At 42.0% G+C, this 15,706-nt stretch overlaps 1 protein-coding gene across 1 annotated transcript in view; it reads left to right on the forward strand.

Moving 5' to 3' along the window:
• The first annotated feature begins 350 nt into the window (after positions 1 to 350).
• The window catches only part of ABAT (4-aminobutyrate aminotransferase), a 38,045-nt gene continuing 22,689 nt past the window's right edge, over positions 351 to 15,706 (forward strand). The window contains exons 1-2 of the mRNA XM_005150706.4: positions 351 to 403; positions 8,359 to 8,482. Of these exons, the coding sequence (XP_005150763.1) occupies positions 8,413 to 8,482 (70 nt within the window). The 5' untranslated portion in view covers positions 351 to 403; positions 8,359 to 8,412. The remainder of the gene's footprint in view (positions 404 to 8,358; positions 8,483 to 15,706) is intronic.

Raw genomic sequence — 15,706 nt, forward strand, 5'->3', positions numbered from 1 at the left:
AGAAGGTATTCAGGTGAACTCAGACTCCCAGGGACCCAAGCTGATGGGCTACACCCACATGCCAGAGGTACTGGAATGGCAGCAAGCAGAGCCAGATGATCTCAGTTTGAGGCAAGTTGGGTATTGCTCCCCACTGGGTCTGGGGGAGCACAGGATATAGCTTGTGGGAGCTGGTTTCATTAACCTTCATTAACTGGGGCATTCCCCCAGTGAAGCTGCAGGGTTACAGCTTGGTGTTTCCTCTGGGTGATGCCTGTCCTTGCTGCTAGCAGTCTCGGGAGGCTCCTGGAGGGAGCTGATAGCAATGGCATTTCTCATGGACACAGCCAGCAGGAGCCTACCCTGAGGTGAAGAAGAGAGCAGCGTTTTCCACCTGCGAGCTGGCTGGGGAGATTGCATCCAAGTAAGTGCCTTTACCTTGTGCCTGTGTGCGGTAGGGGTTAGCACAGACCCTGGCCAAGCTTTCTGTGCCATGGGGAATGCATGTCTCTGTGTTTGTGCAGCCAGGTGTGATGCTGACACATCCCTGTCACGGATACACGCTGTTAGCAGTTCCCCGGGATTTTTGCTAGACCCCCTGTAAAAGGAGTCTCCTGCATGTGTTTGCCTTGTGTATCCTCAGCTGAAGTGGGGGTCACCTTGAGAAGCCAGAGCGCTCGCTCCCGTTTAAGATGTTTCCCTTGCTTTGGTGCAGGCTGCCTCCAAGTGAGCTCTTTTATGACTTCAGGAAGCAGAATAATTTGTGCTTTTACAGTGCATTTTATTTGATGCTGTTTATCTAATTTCATGACCTCTGAGGAGGCAGTAGTAGGATGCTGAGGAATAAAATCTGACAATGAATATAACTGAATTTCCTTCAATGAAGCTCATCTTGAGGGTATTTTGCAATGCTTCAATTTTTCCAGAACTACAGAAAGCTTGTGGAGTAACTAATCTGAAAAGCAGGGCTGTGTCTTAATGTAAGCTATTTAACCCTCTGAGAGCTGGGCTGTTCTGGTGTGCGAAATATGTGGAAATTAACAGGCATGGTTTGGATATGTTGTTGCCATTTGCATTTAAAATAATGGATTCAAAATATGCAGGCTTGAAGAGAGGTTCATATGTGTGGCTCAGTAGTTAAGTTTCCTGAAACACCAAAGTGCAATTCTTTTCAGTGGGAACTATTAAGGAATGACTAAAAAAAAACTCAATATGTTTTCAGCTAACATTAGCTTGGTTGTGCTTGGTTTTTACTAACGTTTATGTACAGGTATGCCACTTACATAGTTTGGATCTGGAACTTGCCCAGTTTCTAACAGATTACTTTTCTGACCCCATTGTTTCTTTTCCTGTGAGAATGTATTTGTCTCAGGGAAGATGTAGGCACATCTCATTCCAGCTTAGCTGTTGCAGTCAGTTCTTGAAGCAAAAATGCACTGCTGAAAAGTTTAGTAAGTCACCTGAATCCTAGTGTGCCATAATCATGACATTCCCTCCTGTTCTTATTCATTGGATCATGGACCAGAAGTCTTTGCTTGGTGCAGTATTTGTTAGAGAGAGGGAAAACAGAGATAAGGACAGAATTTTTTGTTGTTTTGTGTTTTGGGGTTTTTTAAAAAAACAAACCCAGATGTATTCATATCCAGCCACCAAATCCTGCTTAGGGGACATCTGAGGAAGAGAACCTGGGCACATGAGAGTAATGACACTTCTGCCTGTAAATGAGTTGTAAAACTTGGTGGAAGGACTGAAAGTTTCTGTTCTAGCTTTGCTGTGGGTTCAGGTCTGACCTAATGGTTGGGCTTGCCTAGGCAGTTGTTGCCATGTCAGGATGGGTACTGTGCTGTACTTCCAAGCTACAGATGAGGTTTTGTTTTGCGTGTTGCATCTTGCTCTGGGCTTTTGTAGCAGTGTTCAGATCAGCCTGACTTGAATGCCAGCTGAATGTGAGTGAGAGAAGGTAGTTGTGAAAAATGCCTGTTTATTAGGGAAGACTTAATACAGTCATGTGCAATATTTACTATTTTGTCAAGGCTTGATTGACAAAACCATTCTCCCCATTTGTGTCCTCTGAACAGTAGCGGGAGTGTTTGAGCCTGTCACTATCAGTAAATAAATAAGCAACCATGAATAACAGACGCTTGAGCTTCACTTGTAACTATGACGACTGTGTCCTTGACAACTTAAGTACAATCATGGAGGTTCCAATTACATCCTGTTCTACACAAAGCCGTTAAGGTTATTAGAGGCATAAACAGCAAAAGCAACTATCAGCTTGTGAAGTGTTTACTGGTAAAACCTGTTTTGGTGGTAGATATAATGCTTCCATTTGCAGATTGCTGTCACTCGTTTTGGTGTCAGTGTTGCTTGGTAGAAAGTGTGTTGGTGAGCTTCCAGGACAAGCTCTCCATTCTTTGGTGAGAGTCACTCTTTGTGCTGACCTTTTTGGCTGCTGCCTGTGAAATTGCTCCAGATAAGTGTTGAGCTTCACTTAGGGGTCTCTCTTATGTGTTGGTTTACGCACAGACCCGGCAGACTTCTTCCTCATCTTGTCTCTGTAGTGATCCTGGTATGTGGCCTTCATGTTGTGGAGCGCTTGTTAACCACTTTTGCTTTTATGGTACAAGGCTGTGGTTTTATTTGACCAAGCTGGGTGAGGAACAGCTTGTTTCTCTTTCCTGTGCCACCTCATGAGGGTGGTGCTAGGTACTGTTCTTTCTGAAATCAGGGGTTCAGCTCTGTTTTGAGCTGGGTTTATATAGATGCTGGATGGAAAATCTAATGTAAGCCTTATATGAATGCTAGATGTAAATTTTCTTGCAACTAACTCTTAACAGGACTGTCTCATTTCCATGGTCCTTAGTCTAGCTGTTACTAGAAATTCTTGGTACTGCTCTAACAAACTTCTCTTGCAAATGCTCTTGTAAGCTAATTAAAATACTTTTCAGAACTGTGCCTTTGAGAAAAAAGCCCCGTTGAAGTAAAAGGACCTGTTGCATCTCACTGTGTGCACTCAGGCTTCCATAACCACATAGTTTATATTGAACTCTTAATTCTGCCTCTGGGACCAAGTGAAATGCAGTTCAATCAATGCATCAATATGCCGGCGGGCTTCTTTATTTACTTTGTTGTTTACTACATTTAAGTGGCTAAAGCAGTAAGTCAGGATTTCTGATGTCACCCTGCCCTCTGCCAATAAAACTGGTGAAGTCATTCAGTTTTCACTTATATTGATCAGTTGCCTGTGGACATTCCCTGTCTCCCCAGAGGAGGGTGGAGCAGTACTCGGTGATGGCCATGCATTTTTGAACAGAGACTGCCCTATACATTGAATCTTTTTAGAGAGATACTGTGATGACATTAGGTTACCCCATTCTTCCTCAGATACAGACTAAGAAAGGACGTGCTTATGTTTAATGGATGACAGACTCAATTGTCTTCCACCACACCCATACTTACATTTCTTTGTGAATTCCAGACTCTGAAATTATCTTGAGTTGGTTTCAGAAGTAAAATGCTTGAGCTGCATCACCTGAATCATGAAAGATACTTGTTCATGAACTAGGAGACTTTCCCCCCTTTAACAAACAGATTTTTATTATTCTTTTAAGACAGGACCCTTCAACTCTCTGCTTTGTGAGCCCCAGACACAGAACGTTATCTGCCACAAGCTGGTGAAGATAATAAAAAAAAAAAAAAACAAGGGATTTTGGGGAGTTTATGGGGTGCAGAATGTAGGACCAGTTAAAGTACTTCCGTTTGGAAGCCTTTATATCTTCTCTTTCAGAACTGCTTATCTCATCTCTCATTTACCATGCAACAGTCACTGCCTATGTGATGGGGTCTGTGACTCCCTCTTCTCGGTGCCCATGTCCTGGCCCCATTATCCAAACTCTTTCCAAAAGTTTGCCTCTGATATATTCCAATCTGATTCTCTTCCAGAAAAGCTGTTTGAAGGGCCCTGAAGTACAGGTATGGGAGCATTGTGAGGGTTAGAAAAGGAGATACAAGTTTATGTAAGATAAACAACACGAAAAACCTGAACCACCAACACTTTATCATGCTGTGGGTCTTTGTAACAGTAATTGGACTCACTATCCTGTGAAGCCAAGGAAATTAGCTATTAATTCCAAAGAAAATCAGCTGTGCAGTGTTTTCTCACTTCCGGCATGGCTACCTGAGTACTGCCAAGCTTTTCAACATTGTTCTTTTGTTTAAGTCGCAGGAACCTTAGCTAAGTTGGTGTCTCCATTTGCAGTTTCTTTCACTGTTAAAAACCAGATGCAGAAAATGCAGCATCAAATCATGCTGAGCATCTGCAGCCATCCTTGGGATGGATGGCAAAGCTTGAGGACTTGAGGCTGCTGCCCCTGTGCCCCTCAGCCACACCCTGCACAGCTCCTAAGGGGAATGAGCTGCTTTCACATCGAGATGGATCCAAGAAAGCAGGACTGAAGGTAGTTTAAGATGTTTAGAATTTCACAGTAATTAAATGTAGCATGATGATATCCTCACTGCTTTGCACCATAGAAAAATCAAGCAAAGGAAAATGGGAAAAAAGGAATGAATTTACCTTTACCTTCCTTCTCCCCAAATACATATCATAAAGACTTGTGGAGTGTGCAGTTCCTGCTGGTGTTCCTAAACCACTTAATTGTTCCCCGTTAAATGGGTTTTTAGCAGCCAAGGGACAGATTAATGTGCCCCCATGAATTTAAAACAGGCTTCTGTGTCTTTGGCATGAGTTGCAAGAAAGAGATGCAAATCGGCAGTGCTGACTTCTCATCCGTGTTTTGCTGGTCTGTGTTTCACCTCTTATCCTGCTTCTTTCAGAGGCATGTTTTTGGAAGCTGCAGTCTGAAACACAGCCGTCATGCTGCATTAGCTTTTCTGCGAGCAAGCCAGAATGTTATATGAACTCCTAGTTTGGCTATTTTCGCTCTCGTATCTTGATCAAGGTTAGGGGTCTCTCTCTATTTTTTATTTCTCCAGGAAGTCCCCCTAAGAAACATAACCTTGTTAGCTCAAAACCAGCCCATCTTTCTGTGTGCACAGTAGCCAATGCTGGTGCTGCTGAATGGCTGCTGTCGCTCCTAGTAACAAATTCTGCCTATCAGAAATAATCACTTAGTACATAATTTTAAGAGCAGCTGTTAAAAAAAAAGTCCCTCCAGTTTTGCAGTGTGCATTTAAAAACGCCTCAAATCCTTGTGCTTCACGTGCTCGGCAAACTGTGCCGAGCTTCCTCTCGGAAAATCGGGTTTTGTACTGAAAGAATGTGTCTGCGGCTTAAACTTTGCCAATGCATGTGTTTGTGTAATGCAAAATTCCATATACAAATCTATGCAAATGTATCTGCAAAATTAATGTCCTAACATTCAGAAAAGCTGTTTTTGACAATGGCCTTCACCAACTTAGACTTTTGCCATTAGAGGAAACGTATTTAGAGAAGACCTTTATGAATCTCTTTTTCTGGAAGAGCCTCACTTGTCTACGGTAGCAAGCATTTAATCACAGATCTTATCTAAACGCTGTTCATCACATCCCCTTTCCAGTCTGGAACTGGGGGATGCATTTTGCCTGGATTTTAAAGCAGCAGCAGAGGCAATGCAGCCTGGCTTTGCTCCTGGTTTGATGTGTGCCAGAAAACTGATTTCTGCTGGCTTGCAATCTGTGCCACTGCTGCTTGCAGTGCTAGAACAAGCTGAGCTGGTGGGAATAGATCAAGAGGTGGATTATAGAGGCACAATTCAATTGGTTATTATGATAACCAAGTAGCACATGCTTAGAGATATAGCAGTTGCATCAGCTGATCTCCTGTGAGAACTCGTGTATGTAATGGAGATGGAAAAGAAGCTTGATTTTAATATAAATCATGTGATATTACATGATTTATTCTGACTCTGGTAAGACTTTTTATATAACAACTGTCAAGGAAAATTAGGGCTAAGCTACTTTATTTTTAAACTTCTTGTAATAATTTTTTCTATGTGTTTTTCAGAAAGCCAATAGCATTTTCAGATATATTTTTTAGCCTTTTATGAGTACAGTATTTGAACAATAAAAGAATTTAAGATAAGCAGTGAATCTAAATCTAAAATAATGTTTTGGGAGAAGAGAGGTAGGAGTAGTTCACCTAGGAGAGGAAGAGTAGGGACTGCTGAAGGGAGACCTGGACTCTGGTGGGTACAACCGTGTGGTGTGGAAGGTATGTGTGACTCATATGAGAAGAGACATCTTATCACTGCGGGGAAGGTGGATTAGTCAATTGATACCAAATCACCCATGGGAGATGACTTCAGGGGTTTAGAACAGTGAAGCAAATCTTGGTGGGTTGCTTTAGCCTTCTGGTTGCAGAGGTACAAACCAGATAAGTAACTCTGAGCAGAGGACATCAATCAAGGTGCTTAATCATTGTGAGAGGTGCTGCTGGGCTGATTCACCCTTTAATAGTGTTTTTCCACAGCAGGATCTCACTGACTTAGACGTGCACTTGTTTTTTGCTACAGAATAGTCATGAGAAGAAATTCATGGTACTGGGGCATTTGTACACTGATTATGCAAAAGTTAGCACAATAAAGAAAAGAGCCAAGAGTGAAAAAAATGCTGAATGAATGAATGAATCTCCTCTTATAAATGAAGGTACTCTTTTTTGAAAAAAAAATAGCTAGTTCTCTGTACACTTCTGACCCAAAACCTGACAAAGCTCATCCAGCTTTTCCAGCATGCTCTCAAACATTTTGCAAGTGTTTGCTCACCATGGCAGATTTCAAAATACCTTGGATTTTAAATTGAGCTCAGAACAAACCAAGTGAAACCAAATGCTGTGTCAACTGGGAAGCCACAGGGGAATTTCTTTGTACCTGAGTATTAACAGGTCCATACATCCATAGATCTCCATAGGCAAGGAGGTTTTTGTTTTCTGCTGCCAGTTTTGAAAAAGCTCAAGTGTGAAGGAAAACAAATGGTATCTTGGTTAAAGACAATACAGTAATTAAGTTTCTGATATATTAGTGTTGTGTAAGAGATAGTACTTAACTGTGGTACCAATAGATCAACTGCTTCCCTGCATTTAGTCATGATGCTGTGTATTTTATTGATGGCATTGATGTAAGCAGCAAGGTGTCATCTCTTTCTGCTGGAAGCTCAGCTCTGTTCTTGGAGCATATTTGTTAATTACAGTTCTTTCCAGGAGCCTTATAGGTAATAGCCACATTTCATTTGGCCTTGGCCAGTTGCTGCTGATGGCCTACACCTTCTCAGGGTAGAGGGACAGACATCCAGTGAGGTGAAAAAAGCCAGCTCAGTCTCTGTACAGGCAAAGAAGAGATCTAGTGCCCTACATACATGGGGTAGCAAAGCTTCTAAGTGTAAGCTTTTAATTTAACCTGTATCCTAGGTAATAATTCAGTGACCCGTTTTATCTATTTATGACTTCCAGCCAGGCTTTCTTCAGAGGTGATCTAGAGTGAAAAAAGAGTCATATTACTATTCATGGTACTTGACTTTACAATGTCATTTATATTTAACTAGCTGAGGCAGAATCACAAAACAGCTGAGGTTGGAAGGGACCTCTGGAGCCCGTCTGGTCCAACCTTCTGCTTGGGCAGCATCACCTAAAGCAGGCTGCTCAGGACTATGTCCAGTTGGGTTTTGTATATCTGCAAGCATGGTGACTCCATCCCTTCTGGGTGACCTGTCTGGGGTTTTTCTATGTTTGGAGCTTGCTGTGTTTTGGTTTGTGCCCATTTCCTCTTATACAGTCACTGAAACCCCTGAGAGGACTCTGGCTCCTTTCTTATTCCCTCCTGTCAGGTACTTATTACACACTGATGGGATGCAACCTGAGCCTTCTTCAGGCTGAACAATCCCAGCTCTCACAGTTTCTTCATAGAGATGTGGTTAATTGGTAGAACCTGTTATTTCTGGCAATTTACTTTCTTTTACTTCCTAATGCTTGCCCTGCTGTTTGGTTGGTTTAGGTTTTTTTGTATGAGATTTTCCTCATAAACTTCAGTTGAATGGAAGTAACAGATTGCCTTGAGAGACTGACTGAAAACACTGTTTTTAAAAGTTCAATATAATCAACATATGTAAATTAGAAGATCAAGGAGAAACAGGCAATGATCTTTATTGCTGGTCCCCGCTAAAGCTGGGAGATACAGATTTAGCCTAGAAGTCATTTGCTTCAACAAGACGTAGCATCAGACTTGGGGTTCAGTGCTGAGACTGCTCTGAACATTTGCATTAATCCATTAAAGCATGCTGTCAGTTTCTTTGGGTTGAAATTAGTGAAAGGGGAAATGGAAATGAATGGCACAGGAATAGCGGCTGCATCTGTAGGGACATGAATAAGTGTTCGCTTTTCTTTTTTTTTAGAGCATCAGCCAGAAAAAAAATCTCTCAAGACTTGGTCTTTTGAGTAAAGAAAATATGGCGTCGATGTTGCTGAGTCGACAGCTGACCTGTTGTCTGCAGCAAAACTCCAGATTGCTTGTATTTGGTAAGTGGTTTTTTTTGTACTTTACTGGTTTATATTTGGTAAGTACTCATTCATGCTAGTAGACATAATCCCAGTTTGAGCATTGCTGGGGTTAGTCTAGTGGTGTTGAGTCTTTAATAATATGATGTTCTGCATCTTGGATAGTGATGCGGCTGTAGGCCAGAAGTGGCCCATAGAGGTGCTGTGGCTTTGTTGTTTTTTTCAGTTGTTATTCTGCAAGCAAAACTCAGTTCATAACTTGCACTGTAAACGTGTTAGCTGAAACAAAGCTCTTCAGCCCTTGGAACTTTTCTCTTACTTTCTGATGCTCCATGGTGCAGAGATAAAACGATCATCCATCAGAATCAGCTGGTTCTTGTCTTTGTGCTGTGTAGTGTGACCCTGCCCATCTTCCTTTGTGAGAGGGTTTGTGTGACTAATGTGAGGAGGTGGCCCTCACTGAGGATAAGTACTTCTGCCTGGAGCTAGCTCTAGTGTGAAATAAAAACCTACCACATGGCATCAAACTATTGTCTCATAAGTGTATGACAGCAAGGTTTTGCTTGGCTCAGGCTTGTAATTTAGCTTGTGTATGTGCATATTAAACCTGCAATCTTTGTGAAATAGGTATGAAAACTAAATTCTGTTGGCTTTTTTGGACAAAGCAGTGTAGAATCTGAGGTCTGGTTTCCATCCATTTCATGTGCTCTTACACTGAATACAGTATGGCTGAATGGCTTTTTCTGTGACTGAGTAAATATTAATGCTTGTTCTCTCCTCCAGCCTTCTTCCAGTGCCATTGTGCTCCTCTGCCACTGACAGGCAAACAGAGAACCCTTCCATTTGCTAAAAAACTTAAACATAATTGACTTCCTTTTAAATAATACACTTTGGGGAGCAACTGACCTTTGCCTAAAGAACACAAAGCCTGGTCTGATAACTATTGGAAAAGTATTAGGTCAGTGTTTCAGTACAGAATGTGTTTCTATTTATGGGGGTGACGCCACTCATTGTGCTGTGCAAGAGTAGGGATAGTTTGGTCGATAGTGGACTATGGAAAGTGCTTGCAGCAACCAAGCCTTCATTAGTTGCCAGTCCTTTGAGCTTATTTGTTATATCAGTATCACTACTGCTCCTGGTCCCTCCCCGTGCCTTTCAGACTTCCATGCTGCTTTCCAACCACAAGACAGATATATTGCAGTTATGTGAGATATGTGAAGTCACTGGAGGGCAGAAGCACCAACTCACTCTTCCTTTTTCACCATTGCGGTGGGGGGTGTAGTTCTGCAATGAGAAAGGAAAGTACCTCCAGGCTCTGTTAATGCGTCCTTGCTTTCAGGAAACTTGTAAATGGAAAAGTCTGCTAAAATTTTGAAGCGAAGAATAGAGGGCCTTGGCTGCAGTGTGTATCACAGACCTGTGGCCTTTGGGACTGACTGCTCTATGTTGTGTCCAGACATTAAAGATGGACCAAGGGGAGAACCCTTCACCAGAAGGATCTGTATCCTGGCAGTTTTTTAGCCTGCAACATTCCTGGCTGATGTAATAGGCAGGAGGCTCTGATTCTTGTAGCAAAAACTGGAGTTCTGGGCCATTTTTGTAGTGAGCCCCAGCTAAGGGTGCTGTGCTGCTGGTCTCTGCTGGCTTTTGTGGAAATGCTGAGGCTGGCATCCAGGAGCTCTCTGCTCCAGGGTGCTTTCCTCTGAGGTATTTTTGAGCACTCAAGTTCAGAGCTTTGCAGACTGAAAGAGAGACTAGTACATTACTCCCACAAAAAAACCCTGCGGTGCCATTTGGTTTGCTGTTTTATTTTCTGTGGGTACTGAAATGACAGGGTTTGCAAAAAAGGATGGAGGTGGAGAGGAGGAGAGAATAGATTGCCTCTTGGTAGAAGTCTCTGTGTCTGTGGGCTGTCATGTTTCAGTTGTGTGTGTGCATTAAGCGCAGTAATCCAGTTTAGCTTGAATCTGATAAACTTATTTACAGAAAGAGATTTTTTCACCTTTGATTATTTCTGATTTTTAAAGCAAATGTGGGAGTTAGCATTGTGCTGGCCCTGAGACTGAAATAAACCAGTTACTGACAAAAAAAGGGGGCAAGTGGAAGGGAAGGATGTTGGCAAGTTTGCATTCAGTTGTAAACCAGGTGGGAACAAAGGTAACTGAGCTTTATATTAATCAAAATAGTGTTAGGAACCTTTTCTCTAGTTGTACATGAGGGATATGTTTAATTAAGATGGATTTCAAGCCTTCAGTCTTCTACAGAACATGGGCAAGAGATAAGCATCTGTTTGGAGAATCTTTTTTACTTAGCCATTGCTTATAGTGTTCTCATTATTAACACAGTGCTGGTCTGTGGCAAGCTAACTAGAAAGGGAAAATATAAATCAGTTAAATTAATCAAAATGCAAAAGGTAGGCAAAAATATGAAAGTACTATGCAACTTAAATCTTCCACAAAATTGTGAAGCCTACGAGTATGTGGAGTCCTGTATTAAAAATAAGCCTTAGTCACATGGGGTTTTAATTTCATTAGGTATTTGATCTATACTTGATAGTTTGGCCTCAAAGATAAAGATCACTGGAATCTGAATGGTGGCAGAAGAATGCCCATAGGCCTGAGTAGCTGCCTAATCTTTTCTGACAAAGACTCCTGTGTACTGCTGTCAGTATGGTAACAGCCAGGCAAGCATTGGAGACACTACCTGCCTTGGTGTTACGCTTTACCTGAACTGAGTTCTACTGTTGCTGTCAGCTCACTGTGCTGCAAGGTGAACACAACAGTCTGAATGTAAATACTTACTCTGCTTTGTGCCAGCTCTGGTTTTATGAGTCACACCACTGTAATAGGAAAAGTTGTTCCATTCCATGCTTTGGAGGTAGGTGAAGATTCAGTTGTTTGTTAGCTGATAGGGTAGTACATAATTACTTGGGCAGGCTGGGATTCCAAAGATCTAAGTTCAGTTTCCTATTGATTACCCTAAGGGGTTGAATTGGTCGCTGAATCTGGAACAGTAAAGCATGCCAAAAGGTCAGTCTTCTGCCTTAAGTTAGCATCAGTTTGCATTACTGCATGCCTGTGCCCTTCTAGGATGCTGTTCCTAAAGGCTCCCAGCAGTGGGGCTTCTGCAGCCTCCCCAGGCAATCTGCTCTATTGCTGAACTGACCTTACCTTGAAAACTTTTTTCTAACATTTAGCCTAAGTTTCAAAATAGGGGAAAAAGATTTGCCCTGCCCTCAAAGGACCTGGAAGCTGGAATGTGGGTTTTTAATTTGTAATAGCCTTTTATATATTTGCAACCTATTACCTCTCCCAAGACTTCATCTTTCTCAGTTTGTCTAAATACTGTCTCAGTCTCTCCCCTTCCCTGATGGGGAGTGGGAATATTCTTAATCTTTCTTATGGGAGCTTCCACTTCTGTACAGCCTGTTGAGTACTGGATTTTTTAATTCATCTCTGAAGAATCCTCTTCCAATAAAATCTCCAGTGTGGGAGTACTGAAACACAGACAATCTCATGAGGAAGAGCTTCTGATCGTACAGCGAAGCACTCTGTAAATAGCAATCTCAGTTTCCACAATATTATGCAATAGTGATGTTCGTTTTCCCAAACATCTCTAGCTAGCCTGGCCTTTTGCCATTCCGTCTCAAGATCTGTTTGTAACAGATTCTACTTGCAACACCTAAAAGAGGACTTGGCGGAAATCACAGTCCTCCTACTTCTGGCTGTCAGGGCCTCCACACTCTAGAAATTCTGTCTGGAAGGTGGTTTGATAGACACCATAGAGTGGAAGTTGAAGGCATGCCAGGGAGATTGCTGTTCTGCACTTGCATAGGGCAGCCATTCTATAGCACGTGTAATGTGCCTCTGGGACTGGAGAGCTTTCTCTCCATGCTCTCTCATAGGTATTTTAGAGATCTGCTCTGCCAGCATTTACTTTCACCTATCTTCTTTTCTTTCCTTTTTTATCTTGCATTAGATCCTTCTCTTAATTACACTGATGTAATTTCAGTGCTTCCACTGGAGTTTCTCCCAGGCAATCCCCAGTTGCTGTACACTCAGGAACTGTTATAGGTGTGTTATTTGTGGTCAAACATATCAGAGGTTTAAGCACTTTCTTTCTAACCCTGTGCTGAACTTGGCTCTTGTTATCAGAGATCACTGCTTAGCACAGAGCCCTGCTAAAAGTAGTGCTCTTTGTGACTACCAACATCGTAAAATGCTAGGAGGGTGTACTTACAGCAATTATGTTGCTATAGCAATGTGGTACTTTGTTAAAAATCGTGTAGTGAGACACCTGGTGAGGGATGAGGGTAGCATAGAAAAGAGAAGTAGAAAAATGAGCTTTTCTGTCTGCCAGCAAATCATTACATCCTCTTAGATGAAAAGGAAGGATGTGATTATTTGCTGATGTTATCCAAATGTTTAAGAAGATGATGTGTGTTGCACAGAGCTTTGAGAAGTCTGCAAGATGCAAGGAAAATAGAATTTAACTTATTGTGAACACTCTTTAAATGAGATGGCTAGAAAACTGCAAATCACTCAGCTTATATGCTCTCTGATGATTGTGTTCATTAATAGTACATACTTTGGGGTTTTTACTTTTGCCATGATATGAAAAAACAGCTTTGTTTACCAGGAAAAAGAGGATGCTCTTCTCAGTCGTATTAGTTAAATGTAATTTAAGAGCTTTCCTAATGCTGCTTCAGATGGACACTTCTGTAGCCCATTACCTCTACACACTTTTAAGGTGAGAGCTGAGGTCATGCCATTTGGTCCTGCTCTTCACTTAAGCTCATACAACACAGGAAACTCTTCCTGTTCCAGTTTGATCATAGACCTCAGTAGAAAGTCAGTGAATGGACTTGGTCTGTTAGCTCCAGAGTGTATCTTTAAATATCTAGGTACTGATTTACATACAAGTTATAGTGTAATATGTACTTAAGCATATTAACATAAAATTATATTGGTTTAAAAAATAATAATCTGTGAGGATGTTTAGGCAAGTAATACATTTCTGTTGAGCTTCCATCTTTTCTTTTAAACTAATGAAGTCAGACACCTATCAGACTGAAAATACCTTGCTTGGACATACTGAGAATCTCAGTTTTTGTGTGTCTCATCTCTGCTGTCTTTTGGAAAGACGAAGTGCAGTGTTCAAACCAAGACCTGACATGCAAACATCTAAACTCATCTAAGTATGAAACTGGAGTAGCCTGAGTTACGGGGTGACTCCAGGGCTCTCTTGCAGGATCAGTTGATATAAAAAGTTAAACAGGAATAATTTGGGCTAAGTTGTGAAGCACAGTGAGTACGTTCAAGAGAGAAACGCCAGCTGAGCAGAGCACACTGCAGTTTACTAGGGGACAGAACACTACAGTGAGTGATCCAATTTACTTGCATTTACTTGTCTCATTAGGAAATGCAATACTGACACTTGGTGTGAGGGGAAGCAAGAGAGATGGTCTCTGGGTTGAAATCCTCCTTCAAGCAAAACAAAGCAGGTATTGATGTAGCCAGCGGTCACACAGTGTCCAAGTGCATGGAAAAGCCTTGGCAGGAGAGTGAGCCACCTCCCAGAGCTGTGCTGTGTGTGCAGAGCCTTAGGGCCTGGGAGCGAGAGGCAGCACCCGCGTGCGCCGCCATTACTTGGGGCCAGGAGGACAAAGTGTGGCACAGTATTCGGAGCAAGGAATGCCAAAAAGCTGGTGAGTCTTCATGCAGAGGGGTGGCCAGACTGCCTTTCACAGGGCCTGTTGAGAGCAGTCTGAGCTCCAAGTTTCATCTGTAGAATAAGGACAGCCTGTGAGACCCTGATAAAACAGGCCTCTGAAGGCAGTGCTGTGGTAATACCTTGCTGAACTCTGCAGCATCAAGATGAGTGGAAGCCTTAGCTAATAAAAACTGCTGTGCTTCCTTTTGTCTCATTGTCAGGGGTGTTTGGACAGGTCTCTGAGCCCTGAGGCATCATTAGGCTTTAAAAGTCATCTATCCATCATGTGGTGGTAGGACAGCTTGTTTTCTTGCTGTTACAGTGCTCTTTTAGGAGAGCTGTTTACATGTGAGTACCAGAGGCTTGCACAGCCCATGTGTGCCAATGCAAGTCACACAGAGGCTGAGCTCTTTGCAGGAACTGGCTGTTTATGCTGTCATGAAGATTTCCAATCAGAATCCTGATTTACTTGAGGAAGAGTAGGGGAAGAAAAAAACCTAGAGCTAAAAGGGGGAAACAGGGGAACCACAGTTTTGTATTCTTAAGATTTGGTTTGTTTTGTTTATTTTTAACCAAACCTGTGAATAAGTATGGCAGTGTGATGCGTAGTGAAGTGGCCTATTTGGAATGAGTCTGTTCACCTTGCTAGAAACCGTGTGAGCTTGTGCCAGTCATTTATGTTATACTCTTAAAGGGGGGAGAGCTTCGTTAGAAACTAAAAATTTTGAGGATTAACTCCACTTCGGTTTTAGTTTTTGCTATCAGAAGCTTTGCTTGTATGTTGAGGGTTTTGTTCTATCCTGTATTCTTCATCCTCTACCTAAGGGGAAGAAAAAAACCCAAACCTTTTCAAGGTCCTTTGGTCTGGTAACACAGGAATTTTCAATACATTTATGGCAAGTTATGCCTTCAAATTCAAACCATAGTGTTTGCCTGAGCTAGGATGTGGAACAACTGTGTGGCAAGTGTAAGAATCAGTAAATCAGCAGAGCTTCCATAATACTGGCATTAATAAAATGAGATGCTCTGTGGGCTCCTGAAAACAAGTATATAGAATCAAATTTGTATCACTGAATCAGCCTAGAAATCTCTTGCAGCACCTGATGGCATGCAGCATCCTTTTTAGGAGATAACAAGAGAATGAAAGGAAATCTGTCACTCGTGTTGCTCATTTTTTAGATGGCTCTGGTTTGCAGAGAATAATTGTGGTTTGGATAAGCTGTTTAAAAAAATATGGTCTCACAAATTGACCAACACTACTGATTTGATAAAAATGATCTTGAAGTCAGCTCTTCTTCAGGGAAGACCTGTATGTTTTAGTTTCACTTGACCAGTCTTTGTGCATGAAAACCCATCTGTTGGTAGAATTGGTGCAGCACTGAACAGCAAAATACTATTTGGTTTTAATCGTTTATGTGTGCCCTCAGTAAACACCTAGCTCAACAGACCTATGCAAAAGAGCATACACAGTAGCAAAAAAGATGATGATAATGATCTGCAAAGCAGGCTGACTGGTTTTGGTCTTTGGTACAG

This window comes from Melopsittacus undulatus, chromosome 8, assembly GCF_012275295.1.
Source record: "Melopsittacus undulatus isolate bMelUnd1 chromosome 8, bMelUnd1.mat.Z, whole genome shotgun sequence".
Classification (NCBI taxonomy): domain Eukaryota; kingdom Metazoa; phylum Chordata; class Aves; order Psittaciformes; family Psittaculidae; genus Melopsittacus; species Melopsittacus undulatus.